Below are 16,344 nucleotides of genomic sequence, written 5' to 3' on the forward strand. Positions count from 1 at the left end.
ATTTATGTGCAGATTTCATGAGGTGAGGTCTATGAAGACTCAATAAGTGGTAGCTATTATGATTTTCAACATTAGTCACAACACACTCATTTTAAACCCAATCAGGAAATAAATTTCATTTGCAAAGTTCTAATTTTAAAAATGTATATTCTTTTACAAATAGGTCTCTCTGGTCACAAAGCTGAGCTTCTCTGCAATTTGAATAGCAGCCTCATTTCATCCCTGTCTTTAGAGACCTTCATGAGGATTTTCCCTCCTGGATCACAGGAAGCCTAAAAGTGGCCATTGCAACATGCACTGATCACGGGGCATGGTAGCTCAACGGCAGTGCAATTTGGGCCTGTGGAGTAACAAGGATTTCCTAACAGGCCATCCTAGTGAAAACATTGCCTGTTTCTCAGGGCTTACTTCCTCTAAATACACAGTATTCGAACAGGGGGCAGGGGAAGAATAAAAATTAATCATGTTTCCTTAAAAACGAAAGGCTACAGTACATGGGCTTCATTTAGCAAATGTTTACGGGGTACCTACAGTATACCAGACATTGTACTTTACAAGTGGCTCATCAGTAAAACTTTCAAGCAAATGAAATTTATCCTCTGTGGTTTCCTAGGTTGAGAAGATTATTTGGAAATACTTGTAATCATTGTCTACTGTTAGTTGTAGCCTGCTGATCTTGTATCAGTAAATCAAGTGTTGTATAGTTCTTAAATAAAAAAAATTTCCACTTAGGATCAATGTGAATTTAGTATGACTAGAAAAAATAAGGCAGAGTTCAAGACGAGTTCTACTTGTTATTGACAGTTTAGACAACTTTTCTTCCCCCAAATATTCTGTGATCACCAAATTAGGCATTAACTCCTCAGCTATACATTTGAGGTCCTAGTTTACTAGCCAATCTCCAGCTTCCTCTCCAGCCTTACCCCAGACATCTGCCCTTTACAATCCCTACATTGCCATCAAAGTAGATTGCTTGCTGTTCTTCTCTAGGAATGATCTCTACTTAATAGGTAATTTTCTTAAAAAGCTAGTTAATATGAAAATCATACATTTTACTAAAAAAGAAAACAGAAGCTACTAGTTACTAATGAGTCAGTGGAATGGGTCTCACCAGGGCATCCATCCCTAACTTTGGAAGAACTACCCTCTTTGATGTGGTCAGGAATGGCAAAAAAGTCCAAAGAGAAGCCAAAAGTCATACTTATTCAGGCTTTCAAGAATACAATTTCCTCACCACTTCCTATGCTTTTGCCTACACTATTTTCTTCAAGTACAATGTCTTTCTCTCTCATTTATATCTCCTAGAGGCTTATTTTATCTTTTTACGCCCATATCCAATGCCATCTCTCCAAGAAGCCTTTCTTCATCCCCCTGCCCCATCTCATTTCCTCTGCCTTCTATTCCCTGTAGCTCCTTATTTGTACCATTTTATGAAACCCATTTATTTGAGTATGTGTCTAGATTGTAAGTTCCCTTTTTCTCATCTTTGTATAATAATATCAATAAGAAATTTATATACTACTTAATAGGTTACAGAAGTTCTTCCTACATAATCTTTTTTTTTTTCTTCTAGCATAATACATTCAGGGGATCACAAAATTGTTGAAATGAGGGCGAAAGGAGCCCTGGGCATTTAGAAAACTCTGAATTACTCAATTGCATGGACCCAACACCTCTTAATCACCTTCACTACAGTGTGACTCATTGTCCATTGGTTCCATCTGCTTGGGATATTATCCACAGAAGGTATTTTCTCTGACTTAAAATTTTTGAAAAACATGGCACTGTAAGATTAATTCCCAAATTTACATCAGCCTCATAAAACCCTGTTCATTTACACACACACACACACACACACACACACACACACACACACACACATAATATTATATATGTATGTGTATGTAATGCACATGTGTTTTATTGCTATTATTGAGGTATAGGTTGATTCATTGTTGTCATTTTAATATCTGTTCAAGGTTAAATGGTTGACCCAAGGAGTTCCATCAACAAATAATATAGAAATAAATTACAGAATCAGGCATGGCTTGGCTCATGAATATTCTACAGAGGCTGAAATCCTCACAAATCACCAATTTGCTTTTCCCAAGAAAGGGCATTTAGCCTTTGAAAGTTCGAAGAAGTCAAACGTTCTAAATGTTTGCTCTTACCGCACTGGAACCTCTGAGGAAGGAGAGCAGATTTCGACAGACCGGCAGCAGAATCAGCATACAGTTGAAATTCAGGCAGGCTGCAGGGGCCCTGGCCAATGCCAGTGCTGACTAGAAGAGGCAGGAGAGGGAGCAGGTGACAGCCTGTGAGCACAGAACACCTCCCCTTCCCTAATTCCCTAAGGTTCTCAGCATGAGGCCCACACACCAGAGATATCAAGTAATCTGGAAAGGAAGGTCCTTCTGAGCTAAGAGTTTACCTTTAGGGTCTGCTGGGACCCTTCGTTTTGATCCGGCCCTTACCCCCACCCAAACATTTTATTATGAAAATTTTCACACATAAAGAGAATTTGAAATCATTTCACAATGAATACCTGTTTACCCATCTCCTGGATTCCATCTTCTACATTTCACTATGCTTACTTTATCACGTATCTATCTATCCACCCATTCCTCCATCAACACATCTTATTTTTGATGCATTTCAAAGTAAATTGCAGACATCAGTTCACTTCTTCCTAAATACTTAAGCATGCATATCGTTAACTAGAGTTCAGTATAGAAATGGGTTTTTTTAAGGAGCTTTGCTTAGCACTTAGACTGATCTCAATAATAACTTAAGCTGGTATGATATAATGCTTTGGTGTTATAATTGTCCTTTGAAATACCTAAAGAAGTTGCATGTTTTCGTGGGGGAAGAGACATCATCCTTATTAGCGTCAACCTGAATGAGTTAACAACCATAATAAATGTAGTAAAATGATATAACTATTTATACGAATGATTTATAATACATATTATAATTAGTATTGTTAAGTAATGAATTCATGGTTTCAGGATGATGTAGCAAATGATATGTTCTGAGGGTAGCTGTAATTGTAATTATTTTCATCTATGATGAAGAAGAGACCTGGCAGTTCAATGAAACAGAATACTAATGGATCCAGGAAATGTTGGGGGCCTTCGCTCTGCTGGCTTAGTCAACAAATATGACTCTTGGGCAAGTTCCTCAAATGCTCCATATGTAGGAAGAGGCTTATTTCCTGAAGATAGTTTCATAACATGTCATTAGGAGCAGGGTTCTCCATGCATAAAAGCAGTAGGAATCAGATAATTTAGAGAACATGGAAAGTCTCATTTTGTCCCACCTGTGTCACCCTTGGATTGATCTTTTCAACCTCGCCTTTAATTACAGAGCCAGTATTAGATTTCTCCTCTAAGCTAAACACTTATCCAGTTGTTTTTGGGAGGGGAGGGATGCTTCTGGGACCTTCTGCCACACTTTTGTTTGTCCCATACTGGAAGGTCTAAAGACTCTTGCTGAGGGGGTTGCAATGGAGGGAGTGAGGTTGATGGTACTGTTTGGGTTGGTCAGAATATTTACTGAAAATATCAAAAGGAATATAAACAAGAATCTTTGATTTAAAATGTGAACCAGTCAATATTGCATGAGATGAAACTTATACTTACCCCAAGAAGCTTTCGAGTGTAAAAGTACTTATCTTGAAGATCATAAACCTGGTAGTACCAGACAAAGAGGAAGACGTTCAACCCCAGCCATACCAGCTGCACAAACAGAAACAGTTGCGTGAAGTTTTCACATTTCAATAGGTGGATTTCACACAAGATTGGCATCAGACCAGGGTTAGGAATTCTTGAAGTCCAGCCTTTGACACAACTTTACACAAAGCTGGATATAACCATTTTAGAGCCAGCTCTCTCTTACTTCAGTGTCACCATACTTCTCTGATTTAACCTTTCCATCCCATTTTGTTCCCCATAACTGTTTTACTACTTGACCAGTATGCCAAGTTATCAGTCGATCTCCCCTCCATTCTTTCTCCTCCTCTTTTCTTCTTAACCTTAGATAGATAGATAATAGCAGGTGACTCTTCTTAAAAAGAGAAGGGAAAAAGAATATGTTGCTCTGTAGTTCCCTGCACCAGCATGACACTTGTTCTACTCTCACAGGTACTGATCACCTCCTTTCATCACATAGCATCCCACCCCAGTCTCAGCAGCTAAAATGTCAAATCTTTAATTCTATTTGGTAAGTTTTGCTTAACTTTTGAAGGAGAGGATATTGAGCACGAATGAGGGAGTGAGTGGACTTTTTAAAAAGAGACACCCTTCTAGATTGTGACTGCTTATTTCATCCGAAGCACTGACCGCATCAAGTGGTGACACTGCTCAGTCCTCTACCTTCAGCTCCACAGTAATTTTTTTCTTAACTGTGCTTTGAAACTACTAAATGTCCATGGAGACCTGAGAACAGTCTCTCTTTTAAAAGACAATACTAAAACAACTTCTCTATTTCCTAATCCTGTCATTCTTACTCTTGCTTTTCAAGCTGTGCTTTCACTTTCAAATGAGTATGTGAGTATATAATTTAGATTTCATTTCCTGGGGAAAATTATGGTAGAATCTAAAAATATAATTTGAACTTTTTTCTATAGGAGTAATCTGTTTTTAAAATGGTGATAAGAAATCAAGGTAACGGTTCTGAATCCTCAGAAGAAATCTATATTGCATTAGAATGTTGGTTTGGCTTTTTTAAATGACAAAATATTTGTTATTTTAATTATATTTGTGCCACTAATTTCTCTCTACCTTAAAAACTCAAAGACTCGATATTTACATTGTGATAAATTCTTTCAAAAGTTTCATTTATAAGAGTTCTTTTTAACAGCTTTCATTGGATATTTGGAAAGGATAGTTATAAATCACATTTCTATCTTCCCAATTGTCCATGATTGCTTTGTTGAGACCACCATCGTAAAATAACAGTTGATTTTTGTTATGTGAAAAACTAAAGAAAATAACGTGTCTATTCGAAAATTAGCTATATCTTTACTTACAAAAATTGTTTCTCAAGATAGATTATATTGATTTATATATATAATCATATATAACATATATCATATATACATTGTATATATGAATCTAGATATCTAATTTCAATTCCTTTCCCTCGAATTTTTATAAACCTTATAAATAACTCAATTTATATCAGAGAGAAGAAGGTATTTTTCAAAAAGAAACACAGTTAATAACTTTAATTATTTTTGGCGTAATTACTGAAATAAAGGCCAACTTTCCATATATGAGTCAGTCTTGTACTTGTTACTTGGAAAATAGTATAAAATTTCAATTTCCCGTTTTTGAAGTAGTATAAACACATAAAAAGTAGAAATTTGCCTTGGAGTAAACATTAATAAACAACTCAGACTCATATCATTATCACGAAATATCTTCTACTCCCTCTGTGAAATGCTGGCTAATTTAGTACTCCTAAAAACTCAAGAAATGAACTAGGTGAAGTGACCCCCAGTTATAATCTTTTCAATAATAAATTTGTTAGAATGGACTCAGTCTGCTTATAAATGAATGTATTTTCACACAGTAAATCAGTTTCAACACAATTTCTCAAAGAAACAAAAACAAACAAACGAACAAACAAATACAAAAGTTTTGTTCTATTTTAGTTTCCAAGAGAACCCAGACAAGTCAGAGCATTCATAATATATCTTATTGGTACTTACTATGACAAAGATGGAGAGCCCCTCATTCACAGCCCAGTTCCCCATGGTGGCAGAGGTTCAATGCCTTGTGTCTGTCTTTCTTCTCTGCTATGCTTCTTCTTCTCATGAGGAAATGAAAACAGCGCCTTGGGGCAATCTGTGTCCTTTTCAACTATCAGAAATTAGCTAATCATTGGTCAACTGAAAGGCTTGTTTTCATAAAAAATTTTGATCTTTAAACCACAAAAAGCTAGAGAAAAGGGGTCTGTGTAATGAGCCAATCAAATCTAAACATAGTGAGAAATGAATGAAACTAAATTCTACAACTGAGAGAGAAATAACAGTGTAATTCATGAGATGTATTTTATACAGCGAATTAACTTTTTGACTAATAAGTTATCAACTAGAAATTTTTAAAAAAATCACCCAACTTGCCATGACTTGGTGCTGGGTGAAAAATATTAAATAGGTGTGGTATCTTTTAAAGGCTGAAGCAGCATTTTCAGTCTTATTGAGAAAAATAATAACAATAGTGATGGTTGATATTTTAGAATGCTTACATTGTGCCAATTTTCTAAGATATGTATGTATGTGTGTACATACACACATATATATGCACACACATATACGTAAATATGAGTTGATACATATGTGTATATTACATACAAAGACACACATATATAAATTCAGTATGCATAATTCATTTGATTTTAACAGTTCAACCTGTATAATATAGGTTCTATTATTATGATTACATTTACAGATGAGGAAACTGAAGCCCAGAGCAGCTAAGTTATTTGGCCAAGGTCACACAGTTAGGAAATAGTGGAGCTGGGATTCAAAACCCAAGCAATTTGGCTATACTTTTAACCATGATACTAGAAAAAAAAAAAAAAAGCCTGACTATGCCAACCTCATCCAAAATCACTCCAAATACACTATAGGAAATGAAAATATAACAAATACACTAACACGTTGAGATGACTATAGTGTTCCCAGGCAGACATTTCATCCTATAGGCTAGATATATAAACAGAGTCAGAACAAAGGTAGGTCAGATGTGGTAGACGCCAAAAGCCAGATTTTGCATTTTTTTTTTGTCTGACTATTACCCAGTCTTCAGGACATGAAAGGGATAAGAGGGCAGGATGGCAACTCCACTATGAGATCAAAGTTGACTAATTGTACATGGGTTACTTATTAGAGAGGTAAAAGAAGAAATTGGAGGAACAAAAGGGAATGAGAGAAGAAAAAAGAAAAGGAGAGGCATGAACTCTTTTGGTTGTTGTCTACTTAAGATAGCCTCCAGAATTATGACAATTAGTAAAATAAAATAACATTTTTTTTTTCTTTTTAGTATCTAAAGAAAGATATTCAACTGTGACCTTCTCCATTTCTCTCAGACCATATGTAACCCACATAAAGGGACATTAATTTCATGGTTCCATTTCACGCAGAGATGAATTCAAAGAAACAGACAATCAAAACGTGTGCCAGGTATTTGCTTCTCTGCTCTTGGATCTATTCCTCACCCTTTACTTTTTCTGCTCTGTTTTAGAGAGAATTGTATTTGCCAGGCTCCTTGGCCCTCTGGTTTCTTGTATGTTCAGTCAAGTTGGAGGATGAGAAGCAGGAGAGAAGCCACAGTGTTTCTTCCACTGGCTTTCTGCTTCAAGTGGCATCTCTGAAGTGACTGCATTTTCACTGAGGCATCAGCTCTCACCAGTCAGCCTTTACCTCTGTGGCATGAGCTCTTGCTGGCCATCATCACTGTAGTTCTAGCTCCTACCAGATGGTCCTGGCTTCTGGGATTGAGTTACACTACCTCCTCCCAGTCTTCATCCACCTCCAAGTGTTATAACCACTTCCTGTAGTTGTTAATATTTATGCTGCTTCTATATCCATGTTGGAATTTTCCACTTTCACATCATCCATGGAACAAATTCCTAGTATGAAATTCCCTCTGTCAAAATATGGTGGTTTCTGTTTTTCTGACTGCACTTTACCAGATATAAAAAGTAATTCAGACCTGTACTCACTTTCTCATGCAATTCACTAAGCAAGGCATATATGTCTAATGAGGAATAAAACACCTTAAAAACCTGCTCTCCCTATCTAGGATACTCTCAAACTCTTCCATAGGGATGACTGCTGCTCCATTGAACTCTTTGAAATTTAAAGTCTTCACTTCTCTACTTCTCCCCCATTTTCTCTTTCTCAGATTATTGATCCATCTTCCCTTATCCTATCTAGATCTTTGAATTTCTTCCACATTTGTCATATACTTCTTGATGCCTATGCTTTGCTGGAGAAGCAATGGGAAGGGGACCATGCATATTCATATACTAGGAAATAATGTTTCTTGTTTCACATGAATCTATTTCTTGAATATTTTCCAACTCCCTTCCCCTCCCTCCACAATTTGAGAAGAAAATTAAAAAAAGAAAGAATAATAAAAAAAATAATAAAAAAAGAATATTTTCCATTAGTAATCAAACATTCCCTCCTATTGCTTTTTTTCTCCTTTATAAAAGTAATCACAAGGTTGTAAGTAGAGATTTCTTGAGAGCATTAAGAACCTCAGTTTCATAGCTGGAGGAAAAGAGATCAGTTGCAATGAAAATTAAATCTTCTTTTATGGAAAGTAACTTCCCTTTTGAGAAAACTGTTCTAGTAAATTGCAATGTGCACTGGTCTTGGAAAGACAGGCAGAGAGTTTGATAAAAGAGCAACAGGTATTGGTTGACTGGACATGGAGAGTGAAGAAAATTGAACCTCTATGCATTAGCTAACAGTTTATCTCCCCAGCTACTTTGGTTTCCATTGTCTTCTAAGTGGTTAGTGTCAAGCTACACTGTGGTGAATGTAAGAAAGTACTCACTTCTTCCAGGTGGCAATAAAGACCCACACCCCTGGGCTTGTGATTAAAATCCTAAACACATCTGGCTAAGAAAAAAAGAAAGAGGCAGATCTAAGTTTTCAGGAAACCCCCAACTTTGCATTCTAAGCATAATTCCTTGATTTCTTAAACTAAAAAATTAGGTTTCTAATTTATTCCAAGCAGGGTGTGTGAAATTGCTGAAGAAAAGAAGGTGTGTTATTACACCAAGATTCTTAATGAGACTTGTTCCTGGTGATGATGAAAAATGGATTTCTGTTTCTTTCATCTCTGCTCTACATGCTGTTCTTTCCAGAACTGCCATGCTGCCGCTCTATATGCTTCTGAGTCATTTGGCTCCACTTTCCTTGCCTAAGGATGACCAGTGAAAGGACTTCATCCCCCTGGATACAGTAATTGTCCCAGGGGTGGGCACTTGACCCAAACAAGGCCAATTAGAATTATTTGCATGAGGAGGGAGTTGTTAGGGACGCTTGTCAATGATGTATGCTTGCTGCTGCCATAGATCATCTCTATTACCTTGACTAAGAAGCTGCATAAGAATTATGCCAACAAAAAACAAATCCAATCAGTAGCTGGGGAAAGATGGAAAGGCGTGGAGACAAATATGAAGACAATGTTTGAATTCTCAGGTCTGATCTGCCTGAGACACTTGGACATATCAGTTATTCTTACAGATTGGGTTTTCTGGAAAGCAGACTCTGAGACGGCGATTAGTGTTCAGGAGTTTTATTAGAGGAAGCCTTTGGAGGAAAACAGCTATGAAATGGAAAGATAAGAAAGCAGTAGTGGGCAGAAGGAGAAGTTGAATTATCATGTGGTCACAGTAAAGCCTCAGCAATCCTATGGGGAGATATAAAGCTGGGCCGACTGAATGATCTTGAGCAAGACAGCTCTCTTCACTGAGACAATCCCTATAGGTGCTGACAACAGAGGAATAAGTCCTTCATTCTTGAAATTCAACCTGGTCGCCACATTATAGTATCCAACTCAGTTACATGAGCCATAAATTCCCACCACTACCACTTCCTGCTTTAAAAAAAAAAAGAAACAGTTGGCTTTTTACCACTTATACCTAGAAGGGTTCCTACTATAGCGTGGTGTAATGAAACCCACTTTTATTCCAGAACCACAGTCTCCAAGGTTAGTGAAAGTTGAATAAGGCTGCTGGAAGGGATCCAGTTGTTCTATCTCCTGTTCGAAGGAGAAAATAACAAAATAAAAGAAGAGACATTCAGGAAGGAAGGGGCAATTTACTGATGTAAATGACTAAAGGCATTAAGAACATGGTTTTAACTGGTATTTCATTTAATGGAAAGTAAATATCTCTGGTGAAGATTTAAAATTTAACTCTTTATGTTAAATATGATTTGAATGTATTAATTCATCAGAATAAGGAAGCAAATGAGGAAAACTTACATATTTTCTCTCACTAATCATTGATTTGAATTTAAAACTTTCCAATAAGCCTCCTGTGTAAATTGCCTATTTTTTTTCCAGAAAAAAATCTCTTTGTACAGGCTCATTTTAGTCTTAACAACTAATATTTGTAAAGCTAGACTGTGGTAAAAAATATGCCAAGTGCCTTATGTGCTTTATCTCATTTATTTTTCACAATCACTCTATCAAATATGTAAAATTATCGTATCCATTTGTAGTAGAATGACTATTGGCCCCCCAAAGATGTCCAGGTACATATCCCCAGAAATTGAATATGTTAACTTACATGGTTCGAAGGACTTTGCATGTGTGATTAAGTTAAAGATTCTGAGATGAGGAGATTATCATAGATTATTCAGAGTGGGCCCAGTGTAAATCATAAGGGTCCTTATTAGAGGGAGGAAGGGTGCTTGGAGGACTAAAGAGAGAGTGTGAGGAATGAAGCAGACATTAGAGAGGTGAGTGGATGTTATGCTGCTGACTTTGATGATAGAGTAGGAAGCCAGGAGCCAAGGAATGCAGCTCTAGAATCTGTAAAAGGCAAGGAAATAGATTCTCCTCTAGAGCCTCCAGAAGGAATGCAGACCTGCTGACACCTTGATTTTAGCCCAGTGAAACTGATTCCAGAACTCTGATGTCCAAAACTGTAAAAAAATAAATTTGTGCTGTTTTAAGCCAGTTAGGTTGTGGTAATATGTTACAGCAGCAATAGGAAACTCACGCACCATTTTATGGATGAGAAATAAGAGCTCCAGGGAGATAAAGTAGCTTGCCTAGTCGCTTGGCTATTTGATGCCACCGCTGAGATTTGAATCTGGGCAGTCTCATGTATCATTGCTTATTTGATCCACCAGAACCATCTTGTAAAGCTAGGACTTTATTGTAAATAATAAAATTATTTCATGAGCATCAGCTGCTGTACCAAGTCCCCTGGATTGAATTTGAATTCTGCTATCCTGCTCTTGGTTTGCAACACATAACATAACTCTTCCCCACAGGCTCAGAAGAGCCTTTGATTTCCAGTCTCCTTCTGACAGCCTAGATATCACTAACAGTTTCTTGCAGTAAACACATGCATGTAGAACCAGCTTAGCCCAAGAAGCCTGAAGAAGTTTGTTGAGCGACAAGTATTAGGCGCCTATAACAACCAGTTTCTCCATATTTTGCCTGGACCTGAAGGAAAAAAAGCTCTGTATCTTCTCCACCACTTTTCTTAGCCCCAGGATCTATCTGAACTCTCATAGTCCCACCTCAGGCAGTTAGCAAAGGCTCATCCTTGTGAATATGTTAACAGGTAACTTAAGTGTTAGCCAGGTGAGAGATTCAAGTGTCAACTCTTCTAGGAATGTTGGCATTGTAATAAGATTCTCTCCCAGAGAAAAGTCATATTCATTTCACATGACCCTGAGGTCTAGCTCCCTGAATACTTTCAGCAAATAATGTTTGGCCTAACAAAATAGGGTCTGACTACTTGTTAGTGAGAAAGTGAAGATGTTTTATGTAAATGAATGTAGTGCATGCAAAATATGTTAACATACATAACCACAGGGCAATTATAAAAATTAGGAAATATAACATGGATACCATATTAATACCTAACCTACAGTTCACATTCAGAGTTTACCAACTATCCTTATAATGTTCTTTTTTGTGATTTTTTTCTCCACTCCAAGGACCAATCTAAAATCATGTGCGGAATCCAGTTGTTATCTATCTCTGGTTTCCTTTCATCTTGGCCAGTTCCTTAGCTTTTCTTTCATGACCGTCATGTCTGAAGAATATAAACTGGTTATTTTGTAGAATGTCCCTCATTTGGGGTATGCGTGATATTTGTTCATGACTAGGATTCAGGTTATGCATTTTTGGCAGGAATATCCTAGAAGTGATGTGTGTCATTCTTATTGCATTATATTAGGAGGTACATGATGTTGATTTGTCACTGGTGATGGTTTTGCTTTTTAGAAAATACACACAGAAGTGTTTAAGAGTAAATGAAAAGCAACTTATTCTCAAATGGTTCAAAAATAATATGGAGAGAGAACGATAATGTAAATGTGACAAAACGTTAATAGTTGATAAATATGGGTGAATAGCACACTGGATTTCTTTGTACTATTCTAATAACTCTTCTGCATGCTTGAAATTATTTTAAAATTATAAGTTTTTAAAAATCTGACATATTAGAAGCTGTCTTCAATGTGTACAGATTGCTGTGGGAGTTGGGGGCAAAATTAGTTTTAGGGAGATGTTGCTCTTTTGTTAGGGAAGACACTTTGATGTGCTTTTTGGTAATTTAAAGTCACTGCCTGGTCTAGAGGTTAGAGGTTGAGTTGGATAAAATCTAAACTGCTTAGTACAATAAAATGAAATGATGATGTTCTTGGGTGGAGAAACTTATAGTGTTACCTGATTTGAGGCTCATACTGGAGATTGTAGAACAGAATGTCATGGTGGATAGAGTGGTTTTCACAGAGATGAGGAACAGGCTCCAGAATAGCACAGACTGTCTGGCTCAAGAGAAGTCATGGCCAATAAGGAACTTTCCTGTTCATGGTGATTGATGATCTTAGAAAACAGGAATATACAATAATGTTTGCTGGTTTTCTCTTTCTTATATTGTAATTCCTTTGTGTTGTTTGTATGTCTTCACTAAAACTGATTAACCAAGACAACACAGCATCAACCTTGAATTATAGTCGTCTTGGGAGATAAGGCAGAGCTAGCCATGGAGTGAAATAGACTAGAAGGAGCTGAGGCAGCAAGAAGTAATGATATGATCAGAGGTGACCCAGGGGAACAGCAAGAGAGAACCAGGAGGATATCAACAGTCTGAAAATCCCTGGAAATATTTGGGAAGAGATACTGGACTTCTAGACATTTCCTGGGGTTTGAATTATAGTGATTTGGATATTAAAGGGAAGAAAACTGCAGAACCCTGGAGAACTTGATTACATACAGGAAAGCAGAGTTCATTTGCCACAAATGGATCACATATGATAAGTGATTTTTTTTTTTAAATATATGTTTCAATGGTTTATTCAGGTCCAAAGGAGAAGGTTGGTTGCCTACCTTTTACTGTAACAATCAATAGGCGAATAATGATTTAGCAAGGCAAGGTCATCCATTGCAGATAAGGTGGAGAAAGAATAAGAATTTTCCTAAGTGTGTACTTTTAAACTTTGCTAATTTAGGGGCCATGTACAAAAATTAAAAGAGATAATATTCATTTTAATGTAGTGACATGATTAATTTGCAGTCATTTATGAGATTTACTGAACTGCTTTCTTAAGACTGAGATCTCAGTAATTAAAGAAGTCCAAGAAACCAACAAGAGTTCAAATGAATCATAAGGTTTTATTTTCTCACTGATGTGAAAAGACAGCTGCACATACTGAACTTGAAACCACAGGCTAAAAATGTGAATATTGCTGTCAGTTCAAGGCAATGAAGATATTCAGACTCAGTCTAGACTTTTATATAATTCAGAGACCACATTCTTTCCCCTTACTAAATTTCTGTGGGATCAATGGATTAACAATTTGGAACAAAGGCAAACTCTTTGGTGGAAATGAAACCACAATTAAAAAAAAAAAATTGGTGACTATGAATGACATTTAAAATTTCTTCAAGTCCCTTTGAAATTTAAGTATCTATAACTATACATGTATAATTGGATAAGTATCAGTTCTGTCAGTGTGATTCAGTTTTAAAAGTACTGATCGGGCTTAAAAATGAAACATGCCCATCAAAACTGGCACTGTCCATGGAAATATGGTACACATATGACTGTAGGTGCCAAAACTCTCATAAAATATCAAGCAGTATGGCCTAATGATGAGCAATGCTTGGGTTTCAGGTGACTGTATAATTGTTGTTATTAATGAAACCTTAAATCAAAGAGGCATCATGAGCAATGTAAGCCTAGAGTCAAAATGAGGTACTTTCTGGCTATATCTACTCCACATTTACCCAGGATATTTTAGCCTATTAAATACCAGCATAGCAGGCACTGTTTTCAACTACTCCAAAGATTTTCTCAACTTCCCTCTCTGCTGCATCCCAATATAAAGAATGAAAAAACAAATACTAGGTCTCCCAGTCTTCCCCAATTTCCCAAATTTTTTTGCAACTAGCCTTTAAAAATATCTTCCAGGTGGAAGAGAAATAAAGCATTACTGGGAAAGCTTTTTATTTTATTGAAATTGATAATAATAATAATCGTAATAGTAATAATAAATCAGGGATGATGTCAGTGAAAATAGTGGTGTTATAGACTGAATTTCATCCCTTCAAAATTTATATGCGGAAGCCCCAACCCCCAATGTGACTGTATTGGGAGATACTTTAAGGAGGTAATTAAGGTTAAGTGAGGTCATAAGGGTGGGGCCATAATCTGATAGGACTGGTGTCCTTACAAGAAGAGGAAGAGATACCCAAGAGCTCTCATTTTCTCTGCATGTGCACAGAGCAGAGGCCATTTTAGGACATAGTGAGAAGGCAGCCATCTCTAAACCAGGAACAGAGGCTTCACAAGAAATCAACCCTGATGGCACCTTGATATTAGACTTCTAGCCTCCAGAACTGTGAAAAAATAAATTTCAGTTATTTAAGCCACCCAGTCTGTGGTGTTTTGTTATGGCAACCTGAGAAGATTAATACAGGCAAAGTAAGGAAATCCAGGGCCTTTTCATCCCAGAATCGTTGAAAAACCTGGGGAAAAATGTCAGGATAAACCTTATCAGAGCTCTGAAAAATAATGAAAGGTTTACAGTAACCAAGAGAATGATTATCTAAGAGAAAGACCACTAAAACACAGTAGGGGAGCTTTGTGGCATTTAAACTTACCCTTGTTCCATGCTCCTCCCCCATGTGGCAGTGGTGATCTTGAAGACAGCAGCCTGCATTCCCATTGTAAAGGGACCAGAGCAGACTTTGTTTCCAAGGAACAGTGTTGGTCTGTTTTGACCTGTTTAGGGGTTCCGTGAAGAACCCCTAAAAGTGCTTGACCTTATTTTCCCTAAATTAGAGTTCTCTCAGAGTGGAGAAGTGGCTATGCAAAGGTCTTTTCTCAAAAACATTCAAAATAAGGCCACTGCCTCCTGGGGCAAAAAATAACAATTGGGGTAAGCAATAGACACATTGATAGCCTGGTGGAAAAAGCTGGGGTACGAGGTTCTTTTGGGAAGAAGGGTTTGACAAGCTGCCGTGTAGACTGGGGAAACTAGAAGGCCAGACACATGTCCAGGGAAGAATGCATGCTCAGAAAAGACATAATAAAACCATAAGTTTCCACATCTGGCTGATCTTTAGGCTCCAAGCAAGTAGGAAGTGAAGGTTAAGGTAGAATTGTAAATGGCCTGCCTAAAGGTTGAAGAATTGCCCCAACACAGAACCAGTCTTCGAGGACATGAACAGTATATTTTCCTTCCTTCCTTCCTTTCTCCCTTTCCTCTCCCTCTCTCTCTTTCTCTCCCTACCCCACCCCCCTTAAAATTTTGCTCCAGGTGTTTAAGGAAATCTGTCAAATGACTAGCTGACCACTGAGCTAAAAGAATAGAGACCTCATATACCATTCATGGCAAAGAATACAATCTTTACAAAAGTAGTTTAAAAAAAATACTAAACAAACAAACAGCTAGTAACAATTAATCCCTGGGAGGATCTAAGTTACCTCATGCCCATATCAAAAATGTCTAGTCTTCAATAAAAATTACAAGGCATGCAAAGAAACAAGAAAGTATGGCCTAGATGGATAGATAAAAAATTATAATATATATACACATTTTGTTCGTGAACAACACAAGAGGGGCACCAACTCCCCACACAGTTGAAAATCTGCATATAACTTTTGATTCCTCAAAAACTTAACTACTAAGAGCCTACTGTTGACTGGAAGCCTGCCTAATAACATAAATAGTCAATTAACACATATTTTGTATATAGGTTATATATATGTTACACTGTAGCTCACAATAAAGTAAGCCAGAGAAAAGAAATGTTATTAAGAAAATCATAAGAAAGAGTAGATACATTTACAGTATTGTACTCTATTTATCAATATTGTAAGTTTGTGTTGTCTTAGGCTAAACGGTTCATCTGTGAGTTTTTTCAAATTATTGTTTGAAAAATATCTGCATGTATGGAGTCGCACAGTTCAAACCCATGATGTTCAAGGATCAACATATAGGGTGATGGAAGGGAGATGTCGGTCAAAGGGTACAAATTTCCAGTTAGAGGAAGAAGTAGTTCTGAAGATCTAATAATGCATAGCGTGGTGGCTATAGTTAACGATACTGTATTGTATACTTGAAAG

At 36.9% G+C, this 16,344-nt stretch overlaps 1 protein-coding gene across 1 annotated transcript in view; it reads right to left on the minus strand.

The window, feature by feature from the left end:
• Window positions 1–5,804, minus strand: part of LOC102887189 (cytochrome b-245 heavy chain) — a 33,217-nt gene extending 27,413 nt beyond the window's left edge. The window contains exons 1-3 of the mRNA XM_006918263.2: window positions 5,714–5,804; window positions 3,642–3,737; window positions 2,172–2,282 (exon numbers count right to left, since the gene is read on the minus strand). Of these exons, the coding sequence (XP_006918325.1) occupies window positions 2,172–2,282; window positions 3,642–3,737; window positions 5,714–5,758 (252 nt within the window). The 5' untranslated portion in view covers window positions 5,759–5,804. The remainder of the gene's footprint in view (window positions 1–2,171; window positions 2,283–3,641; window positions 3,738–5,713) is intronic.
• Between the last annotated feature and the right edge of the window lie 10,540 nt (window positions 5,805–16,344).

This window comes from Pteropus alecto, unplaced genomic scaffold (assembly GCF_000325575.1).
Source record: "Pteropus alecto unplaced genomic scaffold, ASM32557v1 scaffold28, whole genome shotgun sequence".
NCBI classification, from domain to species: domain Eukaryota; kingdom Metazoa; phylum Chordata; class Mammalia; order Chiroptera; family Pteropodidae; genus Pteropus; species Pteropus alecto.